General features: G+C 51.2%; 1 protein-coding gene across 2 annotated transcripts in view; it reads left to right on the top strand.

The window, feature by feature from the left end:
- Nucleotides 1–24,829, top strand: part of Supt5h (SPT5 homolog, DSIF elongation factor subunit) — a 24,886-nt gene extending 57 nt beyond the window's left edge. The window contains exons 1-30 of one of the 2 annotated variants that reach the window (XM_020156966.2): nt 1–35; nt 295–378; nt 8,083–8,248; nt 9,252–9,317; nt 9,858–9,869; nt 10,365–10,434; nt 10,544–10,612; nt 10,704–10,769; nt 11,010–11,040; nt 11,703–11,771; nt 12,952–13,203; nt 14,354–14,443; nt 14,545–14,615; nt 16,333–16,438; nt 16,557–16,650; nt 16,735–16,871; nt 17,975–18,130; nt 18,232–18,378; nt 19,209–19,355; nt 19,449–19,574; nt 20,344–20,428; nt 20,714–20,824; nt 20,907–21,009; nt 21,096–21,223; nt 21,323–21,428; nt 21,795–21,953; nt 22,047–22,215; nt 22,297–22,500; nt 24,269–24,364; nt 24,445–24,829. The exon at nt 1–35 is cut by the window's left edge and continues 57 nt beyond it. In XM_020156966.2, coding sequence (XP_020012555.1) covers nt 304–378; nt 8,083–8,248; nt 9,252–9,317; nt 9,858–9,869; nt 10,365–10,434; nt 10,544–10,612; nt 10,704–10,769; nt 11,010–11,040; nt 11,703–11,771; nt 12,952–13,203; nt 14,354–14,443; nt 14,545–14,615; nt 16,333–16,438; nt 16,557–16,650; nt 16,735–16,871; nt 17,975–18,130; nt 18,232–18,378; nt 19,209–19,355; nt 19,449–19,574; nt 20,344–20,428; nt 20,714–20,824; nt 20,907–21,009; nt 21,096–21,223; nt 21,323–21,428; nt 21,795–21,953; nt 22,047–22,215; nt 22,297–22,500; nt 24,269–24,364; nt 24,445–24,588 — 3,255 coding nt within the window. In that variant the 5' untranslated portion in view covers nt 1–35; nt 295–303 and the 3' untranslated portion in view covers nt 24,589–24,829. The remainder of the gene's footprint in view (nt 36–294; nt 379–8,082; nt 8,249–9,251; nt 9,318–9,857; nt 9,870–10,364; nt 10,435–10,543; nt 10,613–10,703; nt 10,770–11,009; nt 11,041–11,702; nt 11,772–12,951; nt 13,204–14,353; nt 14,444–14,544; nt 14,616–16,332; nt 16,439–16,556; nt 16,651–16,734; nt 16,872–17,974; nt 18,131–18,231; nt 18,379–19,208; nt 19,356–19,448; nt 19,575–20,343; nt 20,429–20,713; nt 20,825–20,906; nt 21,010–21,095; nt 21,224–21,322; nt 21,429–21,794; nt 21,954–22,046; nt 22,216–22,296; nt 22,501–24,268; nt 24,365–24,444) is intronic. The other variant, XM_074058280.1, reaches the window with a different exon arrangement.
- Nucleotides 24,830–25,949: the final 1,120 nt, after the last annotated feature.

Raw genomic sequence — 25,949 nt, forward strand, 5'->3', positions numbered from 1 at the left:
CAGCTGGTCGGGAAGGCTGAGGTGGAGCCAAAGCGGTAAGGGGGAGTGCTGAGGTGGTCGACCCCTAGGCTACTGGCAGCCAGCCAGGCGTAGAGACCGGGTTTGGAGACTCTGGATATATTAGCAAGTGGCATAGAGAGATTTCCCCACTCGGGTTCGCGACTGCTAGAACGAAGCTGCCGGAAGTGCGCTAAGGGATTTTTCAATTCTCCCAGGGAACTGCGGGGGAAACTGAGGCTCGGGGTAGCGCTCTGGGTTGGGGGGATGCGCTGAAGCTGCAGTTTTTCTCTGCAGGAGCGGAAGATGTCGGACAGCGAAGACAGCAACTTCTCAGAGGAGGAGGACAGCGAGCGCAGCAGTGATGGCGAGGAGGCCGAGGTCTGGAGCTGGGGCCCTGGGAGGGAGGACATTGCGTCCCGGGACAGGGCCGGGGCAGAAAGGCCCTTCGTTTCTGGGAGCTTCCAGATTATCGGGAGTCACAGCGCAGTAGAGGGGCAGATTCTGGGCTCCTCCGGTAAACATAGATTTTAAGATGCAAATAAACATAGTTAGTAAATAAAGGAATGCTTATTTGCTGATGTGAATAAACATGACTGATCAAAAGACCACTTATAGGTTGAGCATCCATGATCTGAAAATCCCAAATCCAAAGTGTTCCAAAATCTGAAACTTTTTGAGAACTGACAGGATGCCACAAGTGGAAAATTCCACCCCTGACCTCATGTGATGGGTGGAAGTCAAAACGCAGGTGCACTAAAAATACTGCATAAAATTCTCTTCAGCGTTGGGCACTGGCGGCTCACTCCTGTAAACCTAGCTACTCAGGAGGTAGAGATCAGGAGGATCACGGTTGAAAGCCAGCCTTGGCAAACAATTCTTGAGACCCTATCTCGAAAAAAATCCATCACAAAATGGCTGGTGGAGTGGCTCAAGGTGTAGGCCCTGAATTCAAACCCGGGTACCACAAAAACAAACAAACAAAAAAAAAACCAAAAAAAAAAAATAACCCAAAAAACAAAAACCTCGCTGTATTTATAAGGTATATATGAAATAAATGAGCTTCATGTTTGTTTGTGGGGTTGTGTCCTCAAGATAGCTCATTATGTGTGTACAAGTATTCCAAAAATCCTAAAAAACATGAAATCCAAACACTTGTGGTTCCACACTTTGGATAAGGGATACTCAGCCTGTGGTAAGCTAGAAGTTACTCTAGAGAAAAGTAAGAGCAAAGAAAGGGAATAGGAAGTCCTAGTTGTACTTGGAGTAAATTTAGAGAGTGACATTTGAACAAAGACTGTTGGATGTGAAGGAGTGAGTCTTGTGGGTATCCGGAAAGGAGTGTGTTTGGGTAAGAGAGACCATCGTGTCCAGCTTGGGAGTATGTCTGCCATGTTCAAGGGGGTCCAGTTTGACTGCCTCAGAGCTATTTTATTTCAAAGAAGTAACACGAGCCAAATAATACAGGATTATTATTATTATTATTGTTGCTTTTGGTTTTTTGAAACTGTCTAGCCCAAGCCAGCCTTGAAATCACTGTCCTTCTTCAGTCTCCTGGAATTATAGGCACGTACCACCACTCAGTTTATTATTACTTTTTAGCTGTAAAGAAAAAAATGTTCCGAGCACTGGTGGCTCATGCCTATAATCCTAGCTACTTAGGAGGCTGAGATCAGGAGGATCTTGGTTTGTGGCCAGCTCAAGCAAATAGTTTGTGAGACCCCCATCCAAAATAACCAGAGCAAAGTGGAGTGAAGGTATGACTCATCTGGTAGAGTGCTGCTTTGGAAACCTAAAGCCTTGAGTTCAAACCCCAGTCCCACCAAAAAAAAAGTTTATTTTGGCTTATGGTCAGGTCCAGTATCAGAATCTGGTGATGGTCTTTTTACTGACACAGTCCAAGGTGGCCCAGGGAATCACTTAGGAAGAGACAGGGATCACGTGTGTGTTCACCATGGGGTGAGGAGCATGGCCTTAACCAAGTAAGATAAAGCTTTGAGTTGGTTTGAACAAAGGAGCGATGTGATCTCATGTTTTCAAAGATCAGTTCCACTTTGGGTCTGTTGAATGTTTCAGGAACCAAAACCAAACTTCCAGTTTCAAATATTCTTTTATTAACTCTTATCTTTTTTTCATTTATTACTCTTTTATTCATCTGTTGAACACGTAAATGGTTTGAGCCTCTACTGCTATGTTCCAGTTCCTTTCCAGGTGTCAGCAAGTAGAGCAAGACAAATACTTGTTTTGCGGGGTTCACATTTAGGAGGCAGCAGTCAGAAGCCAGTAAACAAAAAGATGACAGGGTGACGACAGGTGTTTTGTTTGATGCACAGAAACTTAAGGTTACTTTAATTTTTGTTTTGTCTTATCCCAGTTTGAATTTTTTTGAGACAGCATCTCGTTATTTGCCCAGACTGGCCTCGAGCTTGCCATCCTTCTGCCTCTGCCTCCTAATCCTCCTGCCTCTGCTTCCGGAGTTCTGGGATTGCAGTTCTACACCAGCCTGACATAGAATTTTTTTTCTCTTTTTTAAAAATGTTCTTGGTGTGGAACTCAGGGCCTTTTGCATGCCAGGCAAGCATTCTATCACTGAGCTATACCCCCTAGCCGTTTACTTGGCCTTTTTTCCTTTTCTTTTTTTTTTGAGACCAGGTTTCTTGCTGTGTAACCTAGGCTGGCTGGCTTCAAACTTGAGATTCTCCTGTCTCAGCCTCCAGACTGGTGGGATTATAGATGTGCTTATATTTTTTTCAATTTACTTTCCATATGCTCCCTCTCCCCCCATTTCTCCCTCCCTTTCTTTGTGCTGGGGATGAAACCCAAGGCCTTTCCCTTGCTAAGTATGAGCTGTACCACTGAGCTACTCTTCCAGCCCGCCTCAAATTTACTTTTTAAATTAGTTGCCAGCACTTAAAAGGGAGATTTCACCAAAAAAAGAAAAAAAAAAAAAAGAAATCCGGATTTTCAGCAGATAGCATGGGATTCAGCATCTCTGCTCTAGAAGGGGCTGTCCCCTTTAGCAGGCATTTTCTGCAGTTGCTGGGATATTTCGGTTCCCATTTATCATCATGTTTGCCTCATGGCAGAATTGGGAAAAGGAAAGATTTCATATACTGGTCTTGGAGAACATGAGGCAGAGAGTGCCATAGGTTTCCATTTGTGTGCTCCTCTTACTTATGTGGCCTGCTTGCCCTCTGTGGGTATTTGGTTGTCAATCATTGTGTCTTTGTTTTTGAGAAAGGGTCTCGATACGTAGCCCAGGTGGCCTGGAACTTTTGATATTGCCTCAGCCTCTTGAGTGCTGGAATTAAAGGCATGCTCCACCACACCCAACTCCTTTGCCTTTTGGGGGCTCCTCAGCTTTCAGGGAAGAGCTGTAGGCTACAGGATGCCATGGTGGGATGTGGAAAGTGGGAGGATGATGGAATGGGCCTTTGCTTCAAACTGTAGCACTGGGTCTTTGACTGTGGCTCATGGCTTTAGGTCACTGCTGGGTGGTTGAAGCCTAACGGTAATGAGAACAGAATTCCTGATTCCTTCTCTTGCTGGGATATTCTGGTTTGCACTGTGCTTACTTCCCCAGTGCCACACAACTCTTGAGTCTCCTTTGGATTGGCTGCTGTCACCAGGTGAGCAGGAGGGCAATGTGAAGCCTGCCCTCATTGCCAGAGATAGGGCTAGATGGACTTTTCAGGTGGCCAGATGTCAACGTGCTCCTGAGAAGACAGGGTTCTGTGGATAGATGGGTTGTGAAGGCTGTTGGAACCATCCATAGCCCTACTCTCCAGTTCATCCACCAAGCGATCCTGGAGGTTCTGGTATGGTGGGGTCACAGCCTCCCTCGCCAGGCTGTCTATCTCAGGGCAGAGATAGTTTTATGGGTAGTTGTTACTGTGTGTGGGGGGGAGGGGGAGGGTTGAGGGCAGTATAAGAATGTTTGAATGTGGTCCAGTCCTGAGGGACACAAATATAGTAGTAGTAGGAGCTCTTGCTCAGGGAGGAAGGAACCAGGTGTGGAAAGAAGTTTCTGGGACAAGGGAGCATGAGGTACGATGACAGAATTCCTTGAAATCAGGATGTGGTTGTGTTACAGTTTGGACCATTAAAAAATGAGACATGCGGGGTGCTGGTGGTTCACATCGGTAATCCTAGCTACTTGGGAGGCTAAGATTGAATGGATGGTGATTTGAGGCCAGCCTGGGCAAATAGTACATGAGACCCCTGTCTCCAAAATAACTGCAAAATGGACAAGAGGTGTGGCTCAAGCAGTAGAATGCCTGCTTTGAAAGTGTGAAGCCCTGAGTCCAAACCCCAGTACTACCAAAATAAATAAATAAATAAATAAGTGAGGGATTATGGGCTAGCGAGCACTACGCATTAAGCAAATATTCCTAACTCTCTGTGTGTAACCCTGGGCGGGTGACACCCAGTGGTGTCTGAGAGAGCTAGGCCTGCTCTTGGGAGCAACAGTGTCCAGGGCTGCAGTGGAGAGAGCCCAGAAGATGAATCAGCCTAGTTCTATCTAGGGGAGGAAGGCAGGGGTGGCTGTCTGGAAGAGGGAAGGGTTTTGTTTTATTTTTCTAGTGTCAGGGATGAATGCAGGCTTCAGAGCCACTGAATGCAGGCTTCAGAGCCACTGAACTATACCCTCAGTCTAAGTAGGAATATTTGACTAATGCATGAGTGGGAGGCAGCAGAGTATGACTTTTTGTTTATTTACTTACTTATTTGCTAATTTCAATTTTTTGGCAGCACGAGGGTTTAAACTCAGGACCTTGCACTTGCTAGGCAGATGGTCTACCATTTGAGCCCTACCACCAGCCAGCCCTTTTTGCTTTAGTTATTTTTCTTCTTCCTTCTTTCCTTTTTTGGTGGGCTTGGAGTTTGAACTCAGGGCCTCAGGGCTTTGTGCTTGCATAGCAGGCCTTCTGCCTCTTGCCGTGGTTATTTTGGAGATGAAGTCTTGAGACCTATTTGCCTGCTCCGGCCTCAAACCTCAGTCCTCCCAATCTCAGTCCCCCAATTAGCTAGGATTACACATGTGAGTAACCAGCATTGGCTGATCTTGAACTCTTGATCTTCCTGCTTCCATCTCCCGAGTGTGGGATTATAGGCATACACCACCATGCCTGGCTGTTTTCTTAAATATTTATTTTATTGTTATTATCATCACCATTATTAGTTTTTTGTTTTGGGTTTTTTTTGATACTGGGGTTTGAACTCAGAGCCTCCACTTGATCCATTCCTCCAGCCCTTTTTTTCGAGATAGGGTCTCATAAAGTATTTGCCTGGGCTGGCTTCGAACTGAGATCTTCCTGATCTCTTCCTCCTTAGTAGCTAGGATTACAGGTGTGAGCTTCTGGCGCCCAGCTGTCTGGGGTATTTTGGAGATAGTCTTGCAAACTGTTTGTGTTGCTGGGGATCTAACCCAGGGCCTTGCACAACCTAGACAAGCACAAAGCTAGTACACCATTCTGAGAACAACTCTATATAGAAGGCCAGCTTAGATGATGGTCAGTGTTAAGCGTGTGGTGCTGAAGGAGTTTGATTCAGTGGTAGAGCACATGGTTAGCATGTGTGAGGTCCTCATCACCAGGGGGGGAAAAGCCTCAGCGTCATACAAGTAGTTCAGTGCAACAGAGTCCTAGAGTTTGGCAAGGCGAGTTCTAAGAGCTGGGCAAAGAGGTGGAGTATGTGCTTCTGGTTTGGCCCTGGCAAGGGAACAAGTAGTCAGAATCATGTTATAGATCATAATTTCCCAGCTCAGAGTGATAAGAGGTACTTTCAGGTGGAATAAGGATCAGACCTTAAGCCATGTTAACTCATGTAGCAAGACTGTTATTTCCTTCATAGATGTCTGTTCTGTGTTTTGGTTGGATCTTGGAGAAAGTTTCATTTTGGTGCCACTGTGTATTGAATACCTCTGTGAGATTTGCTAGCCAGGGTGTTTACTAGTCCTCAGGCATAGATCCGGTAGCAACAGTATCTTGCTAGACTTAACATTGTTTTGCTGTTACCTTTATGGTCACTTTTTAGTTGTAACAAGCAAAACTTCCAAAAAGCTTTTAATAATGAAACATTTTAAAACATAGAAACATTTCTCTCTGTCTCTCTTTTTTTGGTGTTACTGGGGCTTGAACTCAAGGCCTCACGCTTGCTAAACAGGAATCCTATCTTTTGAGTCACTTCACCAGTCCTATTTTATGTTGCATTTTTTCGAGATAGGGTCTTGTGAACTATTTACCTGGGCTTGCTTCGATTCAAGATCCTTCTGATCTCTGCCTCCTGAGTAGCTAGTATTACAGGTATGAGCCACTGGTGCCTGGCAAAACATTTCTCTTTTAAATTAAATGAAAATGTGTGGCAGGGCTGTCAGAGTGACTCAAGTTCAACCCCCAGTACCACTACCAACAACAAAAATGTGAGGCAGCTAGGGATGGTGGTCATGATGGTAATCCCAGCCACTCAGGAGGCAGAGGGAGGAGGATCTGGGTCCCAGGCTAGGTCCAGCAAAAGTCTGGGACCCTATGTGAAAAACAAACTAAAGTAGAAAGGGTTGGGACCATGGCTTGAGTTGTAGAGCACCTGCCTAGCAAACACGAGACAAAAAAAAAAAAAAAAAAAGTGAATGGGTTTAAAGAAAATGTTAGGCGAATAGGTTATAGCGAAGTCAGGTGCAGGTTACTCACGTTAGTAATGGTAGCTACTCAGGAGATAGACTAGGCCAGCCCAGGCAAATAGTACCCAACATAGCTGGGAGCCGTGGTTCATGTCTGTAATCCTAGCTACTCAGGAGGCAGAGATCAGGAGGATCATGGCTTGAAGCCAGCCTGGACAAATAGTTCACAAGACCCTGTATTGAAAAAACCCAATGCAAAAAACAGGGCTAGTGGAGTGGCGCGAGATGTAGGCCCTGAGTTCAAACCCCAATACCGCAAAAAAAAAAAAAATACAACACGAAAATGGGGTGGCACAGTGGCTCAAGTGCTCAAGTGGTAGAGCACCTGCCTAGCTAGTGGGAGGCCCTGAGTTCAAACCCCAGTATTGCCCTCCCCCCCAATAAAAGGGGGAATTGTAGTTGATGTGGGAATGGAAAGAGTCATGAAGTTAATGAGCTAAAGGTTGAAGTTTGGCAACATAGTTTGGAGGCCAGGGCAGGGACCGAGGGTTGCAGGCTGGTATGAAAATGTGGGCTTTGGGGAAGGGGTTGGAGTGATGGCATTTACAGACAGAAAGGAGAAGGATCTGGTGTCTGGGGAGCTAGAGGAGGCTAGCACAGGTCTCGGGGATGACACTAAGGTCAGTATGGGACTCGGTGGGTGTGAATATTCAAGGGGCAGGTGGGGGAGGTGTCCAGGAGGCTCCTGCATGGGGGGATGTCTCTAGTGTTGGACCAGAGGTGCATGGGGGTGTTGTCCCCTGGGACAGGAGCTGAAGTTATGGAAGGTAATAGGGCCCAGGGAGAGAGTGCAAGGAGGGAGAAGCAAAGTTGGCCCCTGAGTTGCCCTGGGAACTGAAGCTGCCTTTGCAGGGTGAGCAGAGGGAGAAGAGGAGCAGCAGGAGGTGGAGGAAGCAGGGAGGGCACAGCACCATGTGGCAGAAGCCAAGGGAGGAGCATGTCCTTGGAGGGCACTGCTGGGTTGGTCTGTAAGAGCTACAGGAAGTTCCCTCACTGAGCAATGGGGCAACCAGTATTCTTGGCTAGCAGTGAGTCTCAGAAACTGTAGTCACATAGCTGTTCACCTTAGCTAAGGGCTGGATGAGTTGGCCCAGGGGACTTTTAGGATAGATAGAGACTGAGGGCTAAGGACTGAGCCCTGAGGAGTAAGCACTTACCAGCCAGGTGAGGGTGAACAAAGCCATTAGTGGAAGAAGGGGCTGGGTCTAGCTCCCAGGTATTGATTGGGTGGCTGGGGTGTGGTGGTGCTGTCACTGAGTCAAGATGGTAACTAGAAGCCTGGCCAGAATGGGAGAGGGCATTAGAATGCCAAGGCGGGTATGATTGGCCTGGCACATCTGATGTCAGGGCTTCTGCATCTGGAGATGGTAGAACCCTGAGACCCTAATGCTATCTGACCCCTGCAGGTAGAGGAAGAGCGACGGAGTGCAGCAGGCAGTGAGAAGGAAGAGGAGCCTGAGGAAGAAGAGGAGGAGGAAGAGGAGGAGGAATATGATGAAGAGGAGGAAGAGGAAGATGATGACCGGCCCCCCAAGAAACCTCGCCATGGTGGCTTCATTCTTGATGAGGCTGGTATGTCATGGCTGGGCATGAACTGAGTAGTGCGCTGATGGAATTCACACAGGTGCATGAGACATTAGGACCTCTGTGGCTCCATTTCTTTTTCTTCCTTCCCTCCTTCCTTTCTTCCTTTTTTGTGGTGTTGGGGATAGAACCCAGGACGCTGCATTGCTATGCAAATGCTTTACCACTGAGCTGTATTCCCAGCCCCTGAGTGTACCTTTTTTTGTTTGTTTTTTAATGATGCTGGGGTTTGAACTCAGGGCATCATGCTTGCTAGGCATGTGCTCTACTGCTTGAGCCATTCTACCAGTCTTTTCTTTTCTTTTGTTCTTTTCTTTCTTTTCTTCTCTTTTTTTGATACGCTTTGCCTATGTAGCCCAGGCTGGCCTGGAACTGTCTGTCCTACTGCCTTTGTTACCCAAATGCTGAGATTACAGGTGTGCACCACCATGCCCAGTTGTGGCACTGGGGTCTGAACTCAGGGCCTTGCACTTACTAGGCAAGTGCTCTTACTGCTTTAGTCACTCCACCAGCATGATCTTATTTTTTTTGGTTTTGTTTTTGTGGTACTGGGGTTTGAACTAAGGGCTTCACACTTGCTAAGCAGGCACTTTACCACTTGAGGCACTCCAGGAGTTCAAAGGTGGTTTTTTTTTGTCTTTTTGTCTTGGTGCTGGGGATCGAACCTAGAGCCTCATGCATGCTAGGCAAGCACTCATCCACTGAGCTACATCCCAGCCCTCTGATCTTATTTTTAAAGGGATATGTGGGGGTGTGGTGACTGTTAGAGTCAGATAAATCTGCATGTGACACTTGACCCTGCTGTACCAGCTCTGTGTTGTGGCCTTGCATTCAGGGACCTTACCTGTCTGAACCTCAGTGGCCTGGTCTATGGAGTGGGAATTTGTAGGGCCCGTCCCAGAGGAAATGCTTCATTTCTTGGGAGCTGTTGTCGTAGGGTCACCTTTGCCTTTGCCCCAGCTACTCTGACTTCTTGGCCTTCCCATTTCAGATGTGGATGACGAGTATGAGGACGAAGACCAGTGGGAAGATGGAGCTGAAGACATCCTGGAGAAAGGTGTGTGTGGGCCCTGCTCTGCAAGACCACTGGGAGGGGTATGCCAGAGAGGGTCTTCTGAGCCCCTCCCCTTCCCATGCCCTGCACCACTCCAACCCCCACCCTCTTCACCTTGCTTCTTTCTGTCCTTGCCAGAGAGATGGCTCCCCACCCTTTTCCTTTAGGCCCATGAGTGGGGGGTGTGGACTCTAGGGCGGTAGGGTGTGTTGTAGGGAGAGCACTCTGGGACCCCAAGGGCCCCAGTAAATCCCTTTTGGGGGGTTGTAGGGTGGATGCCTGTCCTAAGATACCCCCCACTTCCTGGGCCAGTGCTTTCCCTTCCCTGTTATTTCCGTTTTGTGCGCCTCATACATTTCGGCTTCTCCTGAACCACCTGGTGCCTGGCCTTTACTTTTGATTTTCGGCCTTCCTGTGTCCTTCCCTTCCCCCAACCCATTGGTTGATTTTGCTGCTATAATTTGGCTCATACTTTGTCTGCCCTCGCCCACCACCACCACCACCACCACCACCACCATCATCTCCTCCTCTTCCTCCAAGTAGAAGAGATTGAAGGTAAGAAACTGGGAAGTGTGATTTGTGATCTTCCTCCCATATTTTGCCGGTTCCGCCTTCCGGAGCGGCATCCTGCCCTCAGCCCCGCCCCTGGCCCCTGGCCTAGGGCTCTGACTTACATAGGGCCCAGAGTCAGGGAGTTCTGGGGCCAGGTCTCCAGCAGTGGTTGACCTGAGAAACCTGCACATGGTTTTTGCACCTGAGCATAGGGGGCGGGCAGGGGTGTGTGGTGGGGGGTGCTCAGGGTGTACTTAGACAGTGGGTGAGATGGGAGACTGTTGGATGCTGCTCCCTGGTATCCGATCCTGTCCCCAGGTCTTCATGATGAGAAGCAGGGTGCTGAGTAGGATGGAAGGGGGTGAGACATTAGATCAGTGAAGTGGCTGGCTTCCTGCCCCAGGGCTGAGCTCTAGCCCTCAAGTCCCCACCACTGTCTGCAGGCCCCTGATAATCACCCACTCACCCTTACTCACCCATCTGAACCTTCATTTCCAGCCTCCAACATCGATAATGTTGTTCTGGATGAAGACCGCTCTGGGGCCCGCCGCCTACAGAACCTCTGGAGGTGACCAAAGAGGAGACCGGGGAAGGGGAGACGTGGGGACTGACCCCCTTGGGGACCATACTCCTTTCCTCCACCTTCAGTTGTGTTTGCTTTCTCCCTTGCATCCCAGGGACCAGCGAGAAGAAGAGCTGGGCGAGTATTACATGAAGAAATATGCCAAGTCGTCTGTGGGAGAGACGTAAGGGCCCTGCGGAGAGCATGTGGTCCCAGGCATGAAGGGGCAGGAGTCTGACAGGGATCCCCTTAATCCCAATGTCCTCTCTCCCCAGGGTGTATGGAGGTTCTGATGAGCTCTCAGATGACATCACCCAGCAGCAGCTGCTCCCAGGAGTCAAGTGAGGGCATGGGGCAGGGATGTGGACTGAGGTGGGAATCTTGTGTGGGTTGAGGATGCCCACACTGGTCACTTGCTGGAATAGGGCATAGTCATACAAACAGGCAGGACAGTCAGTTGGTGCTCTTTACTTCTGCTATGGAAGACAGTGGGGTGGCCCTAGGGAGTGGAGAGGGGTGATTCCGGCTTCTTGGTGAGGACATGGTGTTGCTAAAGAGCTCCCTTTTCCTCTGCTGCCCAGGGATCCCAATCTGTGGACTGTCAAGTGTAAGGTATGTGCCTGGCCTCAGGGCTTGGTGAGATGGGGCATGGGGTGCTGCTTGTCAAAAACTGTTTATACTGGGCCTCCTTGACCTGTCAGTCTCTTGGTCTTTTCCAAGTCTGTTTGTCTCCCTTGCCCCAGACACAACTTTCTTCATCTCCTCCCTTTATCTCTTGGACCCCCTTTCTCTCTCCCTCTTTTGTTTGCCGTACTGGGGCTTGAACTCAGCCTTCACCTTGAGCCACTTCACCAGCTCTTTTTTGTGATGGGTTTTTGAAGATAGGGTCTCATGAACTATTTACCCAAGTGGCAAATAGTTCCTCCTGATCTCTGCCTCCTGAATAGCTAGGATTACAGGCAGGAGCCACCGGCACTGGGCTTTTTTTTTTTTTTTTTTTGATGATACTGGAGTTTGAACTTAAGGCTTTAAGCTTGCTAGGCAGGTGCTCTACCCCTTGAGCCACTCCTCCACCCCTTTCTCCCTCTTCCTCTTCCCTCTTAACTACTGTCCATCCCTGTCCCTTCTCCATCTCCCATCCAGTATTGTTGCCCCTTTCTCTCCTTCATCTTTCTGGCTCACTGTCCCTCCAGCTGCTCTCTCCTGGCTTCTTGCATGCTCGGTCCTGTTCTCCCTCTTGTCAGCTTTCCTAAAATCTGCCTCTCTTCTTCCAGATTGGGGAAGAACGAGCCACAGCCATTTCCTTGATGCGCAAGTTCATTGCCTACCAGTTCACAGACACGGTAGGTCGGGTTACAGGCAGCTTGGAGGGTGAGGGAAAGTCCAAACCCAGATAGGAGGACATAGTCTCTTACAGTACCACATGCCCTTGTGTGAGCAGAGCTGCCCTGTAAGTGAGCTACTTCACCTGGAACAAGACTAGTGCCTGAACTGGGGGGTTCTTTGTGTCCTCCCAGAGCTACTGTTTGTCTGTCTGTAGGTAGGTAGGTAGGTGTATTTGTATGTATTTATGTAGTGGTACTGGGGATTAAATTCACGGCCTCATGCTTGCTAGGCAAGTGCTATACCACTTGAGCCATGCTCCCAATCCTTTTGTTTTTAATTTGTTTTTCGGGTGATGGTCTTGGGCTAAGTTTGCCTGGGCTAGTCTTGCTCCTCGATCCTCTTACTTCAGCCTTTTTTTGGGAGGGAGAGGTAATGGTACTGGGGATTGAATTCATGGCCTCAGCTTGCTAGGCAAGCTTCTATCACCTGAGCCGCATCCCAGTCCTACTTCCACTTTCTGAGTAGTGGGATTAAAGGTGTGTGCCACTGTGCCAGGCATTTTTTTTTTTAATTTTTATTTTTTTGGTGGTACTAGAGTTTGAACTCAGAGCTTCACAATTGTGAGGCAGGCTCTATACATTTGAGCCTTGCCTCCAACCCTTTTTTGCTTTGATGATTTTGGAGCTAGAGTGTTGTTTTTTGCCCAGGCTGGCCTGGATCATGATCCTCGTATTTTAAACTTTCTGCCATTGCTGGAATGATAGGCACGTGCCACCACACCCTGTTTTTTTTTTTCTGTTGAGAAGCGGGGCTCACAAACTATTTTACAGGTGGGCCTGGAACTGAGATCCTCCAAATCTCAGCCTCCTGCATAGCTTGGGATGCCAGGCATGTGCCATCTTGCTCAGCTGTTTGTTGAAATGGAGTCTCCTGAACCTTTTGCCAAGCTGGCCTCAAACTTCAATCCTCCCACTCTGAGTCTTCCAAGTAGCTAGATTATAGGTGTGAGCCACCAGTGATTGCCTGTAGTCTTACTTGTTTGCTATAATAAGCCATGCTTCAGTGATTGTCCCTGTTTGTGTCATTGGGCCATCATGTTTCTGTGGGATAAGTTCTAGAACAGAAGCTGTGAGTGGCCATGATTGCTGTTACCGGCAGCAGTGTCACCACCTCCTGTTCCCACTGCTGTTCCCACAGCCCCTGCAGATTAAGTCAGTAGTGGCTCCAGAGCACGTGAAGGGCTACATCTATGTAGAGGCCTACAAGCAGACGCATGTGAAGCAGGCCATAGAGGGTGTGGGCAACCTGCGGCTTGGCTACTGGAACCAGCAGATGGTGCCCATCAAGGAGATGACAGATGTGCTCAAAGTGGTAAAGGAGGTGGCTAACCTGAAGCCAAAGTCCTGGGTCCGCCTCAAGCGAGGAATCTACAAGGATGACATTGCTCAGGTGCCAGAAGGTGGCAGGGCAGCCAAGAGCCTGGGCCTCCTGGGTTCTGTCCTCTCCTTTCCTTTTGTCCTTCCCTCTCTCTCCTGCGGGTAGACAGTCAAACCCCACTCAGCTGGGAAAAGCAGAGACCTGATTTGGCTCCGAACACACAGGAAGTGGATGGCCATCTTCTCCCATATCCAAAGGCATGCTCAATAAGAATTGGAGTGGGTCGGCGATGAGCCTCGTGCAGTTCTTGGGGCGAAGTATGGTAGGCAGAAGGACCAGCATGTGAGCTAGGACGTTTTCTGGCTGGAGCAGAGGGAATGAAGTATGAATGCAGGAGATGAACTCGGGGAGGTGACAAGGCCTAGCAGTCTGTCATAGGGTTTTGGCCTCACTGTAGTAAGATGGGAGGGTCCTAAGGGACACAGCCCGAATTGGGTTCTAATAGGATTACTGGGGTGACTGTTGATATTAGACCACAGTTCTTAGGCTGGGCACTGTTGCCCCGGGGGAACAGTGTGTCACCTGTTTTCAGTGTGTCACATATGGTGGGGGTGGATGATTCTGGCCTCTGGTGGGTAGAAGCCAGGGATGCTGGGAACATCCTACAATGTGCAAGATGTACAGTAACTGCCCCAAACAGGGTGAAATGCCAGTAGTGCTGAGGCTGAGAGACCTTGGAATGGGCTGAGGGGCTCTGGCAGGAGCAGGGAGCCCAGGAGGAAGCAGTCGTTACAGCTTGGGTGCCAGGTGCTGGCAGAACAGGATCCAGGCCAAGGTAGTGGAGGAGGAAGGGTGGGATTTTTGAAGGCATTGCTGAATGGGATTCACTGAAAAATTGGATATGGGTGAGTGAGAAAGAAGGGAATAAAGAATGAGCAGCCTGTGGCCTGAGCAGAGCAGAGTGGGACACAGTGGAGAGGGGCAGTTTGGAGAAAGCAGTCAGCTGGGGCTGTCCTGGCTTTGAGGATCCTTCAGACACCAGGTGGGGTAGCAGACATTCAGACTGAACATTGAGTCTTGGGCTGGTCAGAGAGGGCCTCCTGGGTGTTTTCAGTTGGTTGATGTCTTCCTCACCCCCTTTACCTTTTCCCGGTACCCACCTTTTGGGGACTAGGGTTGGAGGGAGGGCCAGGCCCTGCTGATCTTCTACTTGTCGTCTCAGGTGGACTACGTGGAGCCCAGCCAGAACACCATTTCCCTGAAGATGATCCCTCGCATTGACTATGACCGCATCAAGGCCCGCATGAGCTTGGTACCATGGGGTCCGCTCCTGGCTGTGGGGGTGCTCCATCCCCACTGGTGGCGGGGTCCTCCTCCCTCATTCTTCCCACCTATGGCCCTTGTCCTCTGCAGAAAGACTGGTTCGCCAAAAGGAAGAAGTTCAAGCGGCCTCCACAGAGACTCTTTGATGCTGAAAAGATCAGGTGAGCACAACCTTGGGGTTGGCTCTGGGCCCTGGGTCATGACAGTGTGCTTTTGGTGCCCTTCTAAGGGATGGGCCCACACAGGTGTACTATGTGAGTGGCTAGCTTGACAGCAGAGCCTCAGGCAGCCACTTCTGGTCCCTGTGCCTCAGTTTCCTCTGGAACAGAGGTGGATAATGATGATGATGCCAACCCTGGCTTCCTAGGATTGTAGTGAGAATTAAATTAATATGCATGTGTGCCCAGAGCAGCACACGGCTTGGTGAAGTCTCTTCCCTGATCTCCTGCCCACCCGAGGTGGGCTATAGAGCCCATTCGCTCAGGACACCTCAGAGTGGCGACTTGGAACATGAAACGGCTCAGGGGTTGCAGCATCTGGGGCAGCCCTGGGCTGTGATGGGGCAGGCAAAATGGGGCAGAGTGGGGTGGGGGAAGGCCAGAGAGGCTCAGCAATGCTCTTTTTTCTGGTACTGCTCTGGAACTACTTGTGTGAGACAGACAGGCTGCTTTTTGGTTTTGGTGCTGGGGATGGACCCCAGGGCCTCAAGTACACTAGCCACAGTGTGCTTACCACTGAGCCACACCCCCAGTCCTGCCCCACAGGTTTTCCATCTGGTAAAAGTTGGGTTGTAGAATGCACCTTTCAGCCTATACCTGAGGGCCTTGCCAATCCTTCATCTGGGTGTTTCTCTTCTTTTTTTTTTTTGGCAGTACTAGAGCTTGAACTCGGGGCCCCACACTTGCTAGATAGGTGCTCTACCACTTGAGCCACTCCACCAGCCATCATCTAGATGTTCGAATTGGACCCATTTATGCCACCTGGTTCTCCGCTTGGCCAGCCTTCCTTCCCCTTACTGTGTGGCACAGTGACCCTGACAGGGAGACCCTCAACATGCCCAGCAGAGCACTCTGGTACCCATGCCCAGATTCACCCTGTGGAGAGAGAAAGGTTAAGCGAGTGGCAGCAGCCTGGCCTGCTCCTCCATTGCATTTCTCGTTTAGAGAGTGGTGGCCACTGTGCCATGCTGGGAGCCTGTGCCAGGAACTAGGTGCCTGGAACCCATGTATGGGTTTGGGGCACAGATGGAGCAGGAGCCAGCTAGTTAAGGCACAGGCCTGAATCCACCTACTCATGTTGGAATCCTGACTCTCAGATTCTGCCTCAGCCACCTTGGGCAAGTGGTGTGGCCTCCCTGAGCCTGTGTTCCCTTGCTGCAGGTTGAAGAGCACATCTCCCATTTCACAGGGCTGAGGGTGCTTAGTGCAGCTATGAATTTGCTGGCCCCATCTGAATGCTCCAGAATCTTAGCTGTCACTGTTGCCTGACACCAGTGCTTGTAGGGCTGGTGTTCTAAGTTCCCCTTCCTGTGTGCCCTGCACTGCCTAGGTGATAGGAAACAGCAGTGAGAGGAGACTACAACCCTGCCTTGCCAGAGCCAAGTGCTGGTTAGGGAGGGAGAGCATGCAGGAGCTTACCTGGTGAACTCTGGTGTGCTCATACTGCTCTGGTGACAAGTGAGGCAGAGAGGAATGTGGGGGGTGGGTGCTGTGTGCCCTCCACGGGGCTGGCTGGGGTCTATGAGAAATCACTCCTGCCTTGAGGATGTGTGCTAGAGGGCTGGTCAGCCTTCCCATCTCTCTTCCTTTCCACCTGAGGAGACTAATTCTGTTCCTGACTCCCCCCTCCTTCCATCTTTTCTCCCCCACAAAATGCCAGGTCTCTGGGGGGTGATGTGGCCTCTGATGGTGACTTTCTCATCTTTGAGGGGAACCGTTACAGCCGGAAGGGTTTTTTGTTCAAGAGCTTCGCCATGTCTGCCGTGGTAAGGGTCCTGGGGATGGTGCTCATGGCGGGGGGTTGGGGGAGGTCTCTGCTCACCAGGGGGCTGTGCTGCTGACCCACGTCCACCTGTGCTTCCTGCCCTTACCCGGGGGGCTTAGATCACAGAGGGTGTGAAGCCCACACTGTCTGAGCTGGAGAAGTTTGAGGACCAGCCGGAGGGCATTGACCTGGAAGTGGTGACTGAGAGCACAGGTATTAGGCCCCATCAGTACCCATGCCAGGGAGAAGGGTAGCCCTAGTGTGGCTGCCTGGTCAGCCCTATGACTGTTCCCACAGGGAAGGAGCGAGAACACAACTTCCAGCCTGGGGACAACGTGGAGGTGTGTGAGGGTGAGCTCATCAACCTGCAGGGCAAGGTCCTCAGTGTGGATGGCAACAAGATCACCATCATGCCCAAGCACGAGGACCTCAAGGTGGGCACTGCAGCTTCTCTGGCAGGGCTGGGTCTGGGAAGCAGGGCTGGGGAATATGGATGTATGTGACCATCCAGGTGGTGGCGTACTTGCTGTGTCACTGTCTTGAAGGAAGGTAGTGGACTTTGCAGTGTTTCCTGGGGCTGATGGGCATCTGAGGCAGTAGGTATGTGCAGGCCTGCTTTCTAGGATGTGGGAGAGATGGCTGGTTATGTTTCTAGGGCCTGGTGTACAGGTTGTTTAACTCTGGGGGCTCCTGGTGTGTGTGTTTTAGTGGTTGGGCTGTGGATGCGTGGGGTCTGCATCCACTTTCTGTGTGTGTGTTTTAGTGGTTGGGCTGTGGATGCGTGGGGTCTGCATCCACTTTCTGTCCTGGGTGCAAGAGAAGACAGGGTGATAGCCACACACATACCCACCCTGCGTGTGGCTGTTTAGGAGAGGAAGGATGTTCATCCTAGGGATGATTCTTTTCTTTTTTTTTTCACACTTCTGAGTGCTGAGGTTTGAACTCAGAGCCTTAAGCTTTCTAGACAGGCACTTTACCACTTGAGCCACTCTTCCAACCCCAGGGATGTTTCTTATGTGTGGCCGAATTGTTGAAGGGCCTATGTCATTGTGTTTGCCACAGGAGAGTAACATGGACTGTCTTCTGTTTCTGAGAAGTGCCGTACCTGGGTCTGTATTAGGTAGTGGGTGGTTAACCATGCAGTAGCCTGAGATTGGTGTCTGGTTTTAATTGCTTAGAGGTGTGTCTGAGTGTGTGTGTCTGTGTGGCATGTCTGTTGTATATGTCTGAAAGGCCATACAGACAGCATGGTATACCTGAAGCCTTGTCCAGGAGGGCCCTGTGTGTCTGGGAGATAAGCTGTCCCTATGTGGGTGCAGATAGGTGGCATCTCGGGTTGGCTGTCTGTCTGTGGGATAAAGTGTTCTTCAGGTAAATGTCCTGACCAAGGTTAGCTGTCTATGAGGCAGAGTGAGGGCCTCAGGAGCCTGCAGTGGGTCTTGGCCAGGGTCTCTTGAGAACATGAGGAGATGTTGAAGGCAGAGGTGGGCTGTGGTTTCTCTCACCTGCTTAATTGTCCCCATGCCCAATCCCCCAGGACATGCTGGAGTTCCCAGCCCAGGAACTTAGGAAGTACTTTAAGATGGGGGACCACGTGAAGGTGATTGCTGGGCGATTCGAGGGCGACACAGGCCTCATCGTGCGGGTAGAGGAGAACTTTGTCATTCTCTTCTCCGACCTCACTATGCACGAGGTAGGTGGATGGAGGGGTGCGGTGGGGGGATCTGGGCCAAGAGGAGACCCCAACGGAGGAGCCATTTGGACCTGCCTCCCTCCCCGGATCTCTCTCCACAGCTGAAGGTGCTCCCCCGGGACCTGCAGCTCTGCTCAGAAACAGCCTCAGGTGTGGATGTTGGCGGCCAGCATGAGTGGGGGGAGCTGGTGCAGCTGGACCCCCGCACCGTGGGGGTCATTGTGCGATTGGAGCGGGAGACCTTCCAGGTGTGTATGTGTCTTACTCAGTGGTGGGGACTTGCTTTTAGGGCTTCCTCTCCCACAAGGCCCTCATTCCAGGAGGTGGTAGAACACGGTGGCTGAGACCCCCAGACTGTGCTGGTTTACAGACCTGCTGAGGTACACTTGAAGCTGGCTGTGTGACTCTGGGCAAGTGGCCAGTCATTTGTCCTCCCTGTGCCTCAGTTTCACACCCAGTAAGATGGGGATAATAGTAGCATCTATGTCATTGGCTGTGAGATAAGTGTACCTCAAGATTTGGTGCTCTCAGTGATGGGGTGCTGCAGATTCCCTCCACCCTTCACCCTTTTCTATTGGGTTTATGTGTCAGAGAACACAGTGCTTAGGACCCTGGATCCATGTTTCAGTTCTGTGGTTTCTTTGCTGTGTGACTTGCCCTCTAGGCCTGAGACTCCTTACCCTCATTGCACCCCACACCACCCCCACACACACCGAGCTACCCCTCACAGATGGGAGTCATGGTAGCATCCCTCTCAGAGGGAAGTTTGTGAAGAATTTAGCAAGGGCCTGGTGCAGCGAGGGATGTGTAAACAGTGAGCTGTTGTGTTTATCTCTAGAGCTTCTCACACCCAAAGAGGTAGGGTCTTCTCCCAAAGCATGTTTTGGAAAGATCAGGGACATTTCTTTGGTTGACCCAGTGCTTTGGGGGTAGTGATATGAGTTTACCTCGTAGCCAAGAAGTCAGGATGTCTTGCAGAGCTTAGGACAGTCTCCCACAAGGAAGGGTCGTCCTGCTTTAGGGAGGCTTTCACCCCCTTACACTTTTACCTGCTTGACATCCCCCTCTCCCTCTGAAGGTGCTGAACATGCATGGGAAGGTGGTGACTGTCAGGCACCAGGCTGTGACCCAGAAAAAGGACAACCGCTTTGCTGTGGCCCTGGACTCAGAACAGAACAACATCCATGTGAAGGATATCGTGAAGGTCATTGATGGCCCCCACTCAGTGAGTACTAGCTGCTGCCCTCCAGTCACATCTGAAAGAGTTGGGGTAGGTCAGTCTTCGGCCAACCAAGTAACCACCCCCCATCCTGCCTAGGGCCAGGAGGGCGAGATCCGCCATCTGTACCGTAGCTTTGTCTTCCTGCACTGCAAGAAGCTGGTGGAGAATGGAGGCATGTTTGTCTGCAAGATGCGCCACCTGGTGCTGGCCGGGGGCTCAAAGGTGAGGTTGTGGGCCCTAGCTGCCAAGGTCTACTTAGGCTCTCCAGACTTCCTTGGCCCCAGGAGGGACAAGACCGCTTGTGGGGGTCTAGGAAAGCAGGTGTCACTGTCAAGTTCTTGGGAAGGGGCAAGAGGGTTTCTTTGAGTTTCTCAGTCATTCATGCATTCAGTATCATTGACCACCTCTTGGGGGGTCAGGCAGTGGGCATAGCTGTGAAGGACACAACAGTCTGCCTTCCTAGAGCTGGGACTTGAGATGCACACATGGCACAGTGTGAGGTAGTGGTAGGAAGACAGTGAAGGGGGCTGCTGCTTTAGGTAAAAGAGGGGACAGGTTTGAGCAGAGACCTAAACAAAAGGATGCAGAGTCACATGAGTAAATTGGAGAATAGCAAGCACCAAGGCCCCTGAGGCAGGACTTAGAAAGTTGTGCAGAAGCAAGTATCAGACAGGAAGGTAACCATAGGGCCTTGAAGGGTGACTTGAAGTTTGGTGTCACTAAGGGACTTAAATTCCTGATTTATCATGGTTCAACCCCACTCCTTGGTGGGGGAGGTCCCGCCTCTTAATTGACAGGCACATAGAGGCAGAAGGGTGGCAGTTCCCCCAAAGAGAATTGGAGGCATTGTCACCAGAAGGAGGAGGGGTTAAAGGAACTGGGCTGGCTCAAGCAAGAACTGTGCCATGTGGTGACAGTCAGTGTGGTGCGGGGCCAGATGCCTATCACCCTCATCCCTTGCCCTGCAGTTCACTCCCTGCCCCTCCCCTAGCCCCGAGATGTGACCAACCTCACCGTGGGTGGCTTTGCCCCTATGAGCCCCCGGATCAGCAGCCCCATGCACCCCAGCGCTGGAGGTGAGAGGGGGGCAGAGGCCAGGGATGTGTTGGGGAGGCTGGAGGGGAGCCTTGGGTGTTCAGCCCAAAGGGCTCACAGCCCATAGGAGATGGCCCCAGCCCCACAGTGACAGCTCAGACTGGGGATGGGAAAGCCCAGGCAGTGGGGGGACAGAGGAGGCTCCTCACACAACTTGGGAGGTCAAGCAGGTGGAAAGGGGTTTGAGGGCGCCCTGGCTGTGGGCATAGCATGAGAAGGGAGAGCATTGGTCCTGGGGGACTGGTAACATTCTCCTTCCTCACCAGGTCAGCATGGTGGCTTTGGTAGCCCTGGTGGTGGCATGGGTGGTGGCCGAGGGCGGAGAGACAATGAGCTCATTGGACAAACTGTACGCATCTCCCAGGGGCCCTACAAAGGTGAGCTGCCATGTTGGGGAGGCCTGGGGGCTGTGAGGGGTGGGGAGCCTACCTGCCTGACTGCCTGTCTCCCTCTCCCTAGGATATATTGGTGTGGTGAAGGATGCCACAGAGTCCACGGCCCGTGTGGAGCTGCATTCTACCTGCCAGACCATCTCTGTGGACCGCCAGCGGCTCACCACAGTGTATGTCTTCTGGCCAGAGAGGATCAGAAAGGGGTACTAAGCAGTGAAAGGGCCCCACCCACCCCTCTTATTTTCTATGTCCACAGGGGCTCATGGCGTCCAGGTGGCATGACCTCAACCTACGGACGGACACCCATGTATGGCTCCCAGACGCCCATGTATGGTTCTGGCTCCCGCACACCCATGTATGGCTCCCAGACACCTCTGCAGGATGGTGAGCACTCCCAGAGGACTCAGGGTCAGGGAAAGCAGGGTGGTGGGAGGATCAGGTGATAAGACTGAATGATGGGCACACTTGTCTCCCCCATTCCAGGTAGCCGCACCCCACATTATGGCTCACAGACACCCCTGCATGATGGCAGTCGCACTCCTGCCCAGAGTGGGGCTTGGGACCCCAACAACCCCAACACGCCGTCACGGTGAGGGCCATGTCTCAGGCAGGCTGTGCAAGGGGTTATGCTGGGATTTGGGGGATGGAGAGCTCTGTGGGGAGCCCCTAAATCTCTGCTCCTGGTCCCACGCTTATCCCTGGGCCAGAGTGGATGTGGCTGGGGTGGGAAAACTCACTGTAGTAGTTGTGACTACTCCTGGGTTAGGGCAGATTGCCCGGTGTGTGACCTTGGGCAGGCAGCCTCATTTTGCATATCATAGCCTCAGCTGTGGAATTGCCATATGTCAGCAATGCCTGTGGCTGGGGCTCCTATCAGAATGAAGTTACCTCAGTTGGGGCCCTGGTGTATAATGCTGTTCTGGAAATATCCACTGCATTGTTCTGTCCCCAACAGGGCTGAGGAGGAATACGAGTATGCCTTTGACGATGAGCCTACTCCATCCCCACAGGCCTATGGGGGAACTCCCAACCCCCAAACACCTGGCTACCCAGATCCCTCATCCCCCCAGGTCAATCCACAATACAACCCACAGACGCCAGGGACGCCAGCCATGTGAGTCCACCAGGGCCAGGCCTGATCAACTCCTGTTCATACCCTCCCCACTGCCCTGAGCCCCCAATAAATGCTCCTCTCCTGTGTTTGCAGGTACAACACCGATCAGTTCTCTCCCTATGCCGCCCCCTCCCCACAAGGCTCCTACCAACCCAGCCCCAGCCCCCAGAGCTACCACCAGGTGGCACCAAGCCCAGCAGGCTACCAAAACACACACTCTCCAGCCAGCTACCACCCCACACCCTCGCCCATGGCCTATCAGGTATGGAGGTGGGGCTGGGCTGGCCTAGAGGGATGGCTAGGTCAGTGACTGTTTCAGTGGTGAATTCCCTGTGTCCTGCAGGCAAGCCCCAGCCCGAGCCCTGTTGGCTACAGTCCGATGACACCTGGAGCCCCCTCCCCTGGTGGCTACAACCCACACACACCAGGTTCAGGCATTGAACAGAACTCCAGCGACTGGGTAACCACTGACATCCAGGTGAAGGTGCGGGACACCTACCTGGATACACAGGTGGTGGGTCAGACAGGCGTCATCCGCAGTGTCACGGTACGTGGGTGCCTGGGATGGGTGGGTAGGCAATTGCTTCTTAAGGGCTCCAAATCTCTGGGTTTTTTTTTAAGCAGGGCCTTGTACTTGCTAGTCAGACGTTCTACCACTTGAGCCACACCTCCAGCCCCTCTTTTTTTTTTTTTTTTTTTTTAATTAACTTCATTGTCTAGTGCCCATCCATTGGTGGGCACACAGATGTGTAAAGGTTTGGGATGTCACTCCAGGAGTGGAGATTTCTCCCTGCTGTTCTCACAGCTGAGGCCTAGGGCCTATGTGCCTGACACGGGAACATGGTTACTTTTTTGTCACAGTCCTTTGGAACATGCTGTCTGTCCCAGGCATCCTACTCCTATGCTTTCCTGCTCCAGGCCTCCTGGCCTCTCCCTTCCTCACTGAGTTGCAGTGAAAATGCTTGTTCCTGTCTTCCTTCTATTCTGTGTCTGGCTAATGCCCACTCAGTCTTCAGGGAAGCATCTACACTGTCTCAGCCTGTATCTTACAGGCCATATAGTTCATGTTATTCACCTGCTACCTAAAAGCTTAAAGTTTACCCTGGTGGGATTCTTTGATTACAAAGTATGATTTTTGGGCTGGGGGTGCCCCTCAATGGCAGAGCACATGCTTAGCACTGGGGAGGTCCTGGGCTCCATCCCCAGCACCAAACAACAAAAAAGCTTGTGCTTTACTCCTCAGGAGTCCTAGTTCCTAGATGAAGGCCCTGCAGCTTCTTGGCCCTCCTAATAAATATTGATTGGATTAATTACCATCAGAGCCAAGATAGCCTCAGGCCCTGCTTACAAGGACCTCACATTCTTTCACTGGGGGGGCAGACATGTCCCCAGACAGTGACTGTCCAGAGTGGGCAGAGCTGGGATGAAGCAGGCCCAGAGGGCAAGGAGAGCTAGGTGAACCCAGAGGAGGCACCATATTTGTGTTGTGGGGAGTGTAGAACGTTTCTGGAGAAGGAGACATCTGAGCAGAGACCTGAAGGGTGAAAATAACAGGTTAAATGTGTTCAAAATGGAGGGAGTTGCATGTGAAAAGGACCATTACTGAGGGAAAATCTGGGGAACCTGAGGTATGCTTCTGTGATTAGAACATGTACAGCCAAGGAGAAAGTGAGCAGTGAGGGCAGAGAAGTGGTTGGGCCAGGTCACATGCCAGCCTGGGCAACTTTGGTAGTCTAGAGGTCACTGGACAGCCAAGGAGGAATCTAAGCAGGGAGTAGTGGGATCAGATCTGAAGTTTGGAATTACTTCTCTGTGTGGCAGTATCAGGGGTGGATTGGTGGGGAGGTGAGTTGGGGGTCTGGGAGCCCATGGGGAGGTCAAGCTGCTCTGTGGCAGAGCCATGGGTAAGGGGTGAGAGGAGAAGGGAGAGGACATCAGGAGGCTAAATGACAGGCCTAAGCTGTAGGGTTGTTGGTGAGGGAGGTTACCAAGACAAGGCCCAGAACTTGGCTGGGGACTGAGGCTATCCCTGAGACCAGGGTCCAGAGCGAGGAGCGGTAGAAGGAAGCTGAGGCCAGTTCATGACATGATGAGAAGCAGGCCCCCTTTAGCCTTAAGTTGCTTGCCTTGCCGACCTGGTCATCCTGCTGCCTGCCACACACCATGGGCCCCAGGCCTCAGAGCCTCAGCCCTTCCTGCTCCCTGGTCACCTTGGGATTGAATTTATAGAATGAGTGCTGCACGTCTGTTCTGGGAAGGGTGGTCTCAGTCCTGTGTTAGGAGCAAGACAGGCTGACCAGGCTTCCCACCCCTAGGGTGGCATGTGCTCCGTGTACCTGAAGGACAGTGAGAAGGTCGTCAGCATTTCCAGCGAGCACCTGGAGCCCATCACCCCCACCAAGAACAACAAGGTAGGGGCTAGGCCAGGACCCAGGGGAGGGGGCGTGAGGCTGCTGACATGGAGCCGTGACACCATGCCCACTGCTCCCAGGTGAAGGTGATCCTGGGTGAGGACCGGGAAGCCACAGGTGTCCTGCTGAGCATCGATGGTGAGGATGGCATCGTCCGCATGGACCTTGACGAGCAGCTCAAGATCCTTAACCTCCGCTTCCTGGGGAAGCTCCTGGAGGCCTGAGGCAGGCAGGGAGGTGGACCTCGGCAGGTGACCCTTGATCCAACCTGGGATCCTGGCTCTAGAGCAGGCTAGGCTGATCATTCTGGATTTCCTTTCCTTTCCTTTCTGGGTTTTCATCTCCCTCCCTGATGCTCATAGGAATCAGAGTAGAGCCTGGGAAAGGGTCCCACCTTCTTATATCCCTACCCCAGCTTGCTTTTGTGTTATGGTCTTTCAATAAAGAGAAGCTGTTTGGTCAAAAGTCGTGTGTGTGTGTGTGTGTGTGTGTGTGTGTGTGTGTGTGTGTGTGTTGTTTGTAGTTTGTAAGTGGCATTAGTGGTTTACGGCAAATAACTGGGTCATACCTGAGCCTCAGTCTCCCCATCTAGAAAATGATGCCAGTGCCTGTGTCAGAGGGCTGAGAGGAATGTGTGAGGAGATGGGAAAGATGGTTAGGACAGGGCTTGCATGTGCTGATGGAATGGCAACCAGTTCCAGCATGGATTACGCTGAGTGAACATCACAGCATCCTCCAGGAGACCTGATTCCTCCTATGTGCAGGGTGCAGCACTTGATGGCCCTTTATCTGGAGTCCCAATGGCAGTGACCTTGGGAATTATGTAGCTTGTCTGATACCTTGGGGGCAGTGTAGAGAATGGGACTTCACCCTCCTTTCCTCATTTGATATTCACATGTATTAAAGTATTTCAGGTATTTAAAAAGACCATTTAAGGCCCATGTCCCACCACTCAGCTTAGGAAACTGTGTACTAGGTGGACCTGTTTTAGCAGCAGCACCCTTAAACCCATTCTCCAGAAGCAACCATAACTCTGCCTGACTTTGAACTTAGTACTACCTTAGTACTTTTTTTTTTTTTTTTTTGCAGTACTGGGCCTTGAACTCAGGGCCTAAACCTTGATCCACTCCACCAGACCTTTTAGGTGAAGGGTTTTTTCGAGATAGGGTCTCTGGAACTATTTTCCTCAACTGGCAGCCAGGGGGATCGAACTTTGATCCTCCTGATCTCTGCTTGTGAATAGCTAGGATTACAGGTGTGAGCCACCAATGCTCAGTGGTACTGTTGTTTCAAGATCACATGATGGGCTGGGATGTAGCTCGGTGGTACAGCGCTTGCCTAGCATGTGTGAGGCCCTGGGTTCGATCCCAGCACCAAAAAAGAAAAGACAAAAAAAAAAAAACCAAAAAAACCTCTCCCCCTCAAGTTCACATGAACAGTATCATTTTTTTTTCCCACTGAAAATAACTTGGGGAACATTCGTGGCTTTCTGTAACCATGAATTTGCTGATTTCTCAATAAGCCCCATCCATCCAGAGGTGAGCCCAGAAATGAATGGTAGACTCTCACACCCTTTATAGAAACT

Source organism: Castor canadensis, chromosome 16 (assembly GCF_047511655.1).
Source record: "Castor canadensis chromosome 16, mCasCan1.hap1v2, whole genome shotgun sequence".
NCBI classification, from domain to species: Eukaryota; Metazoa; Chordata; class Mammalia; order Rodentia; family Castoridae; genus Castor; species Castor canadensis.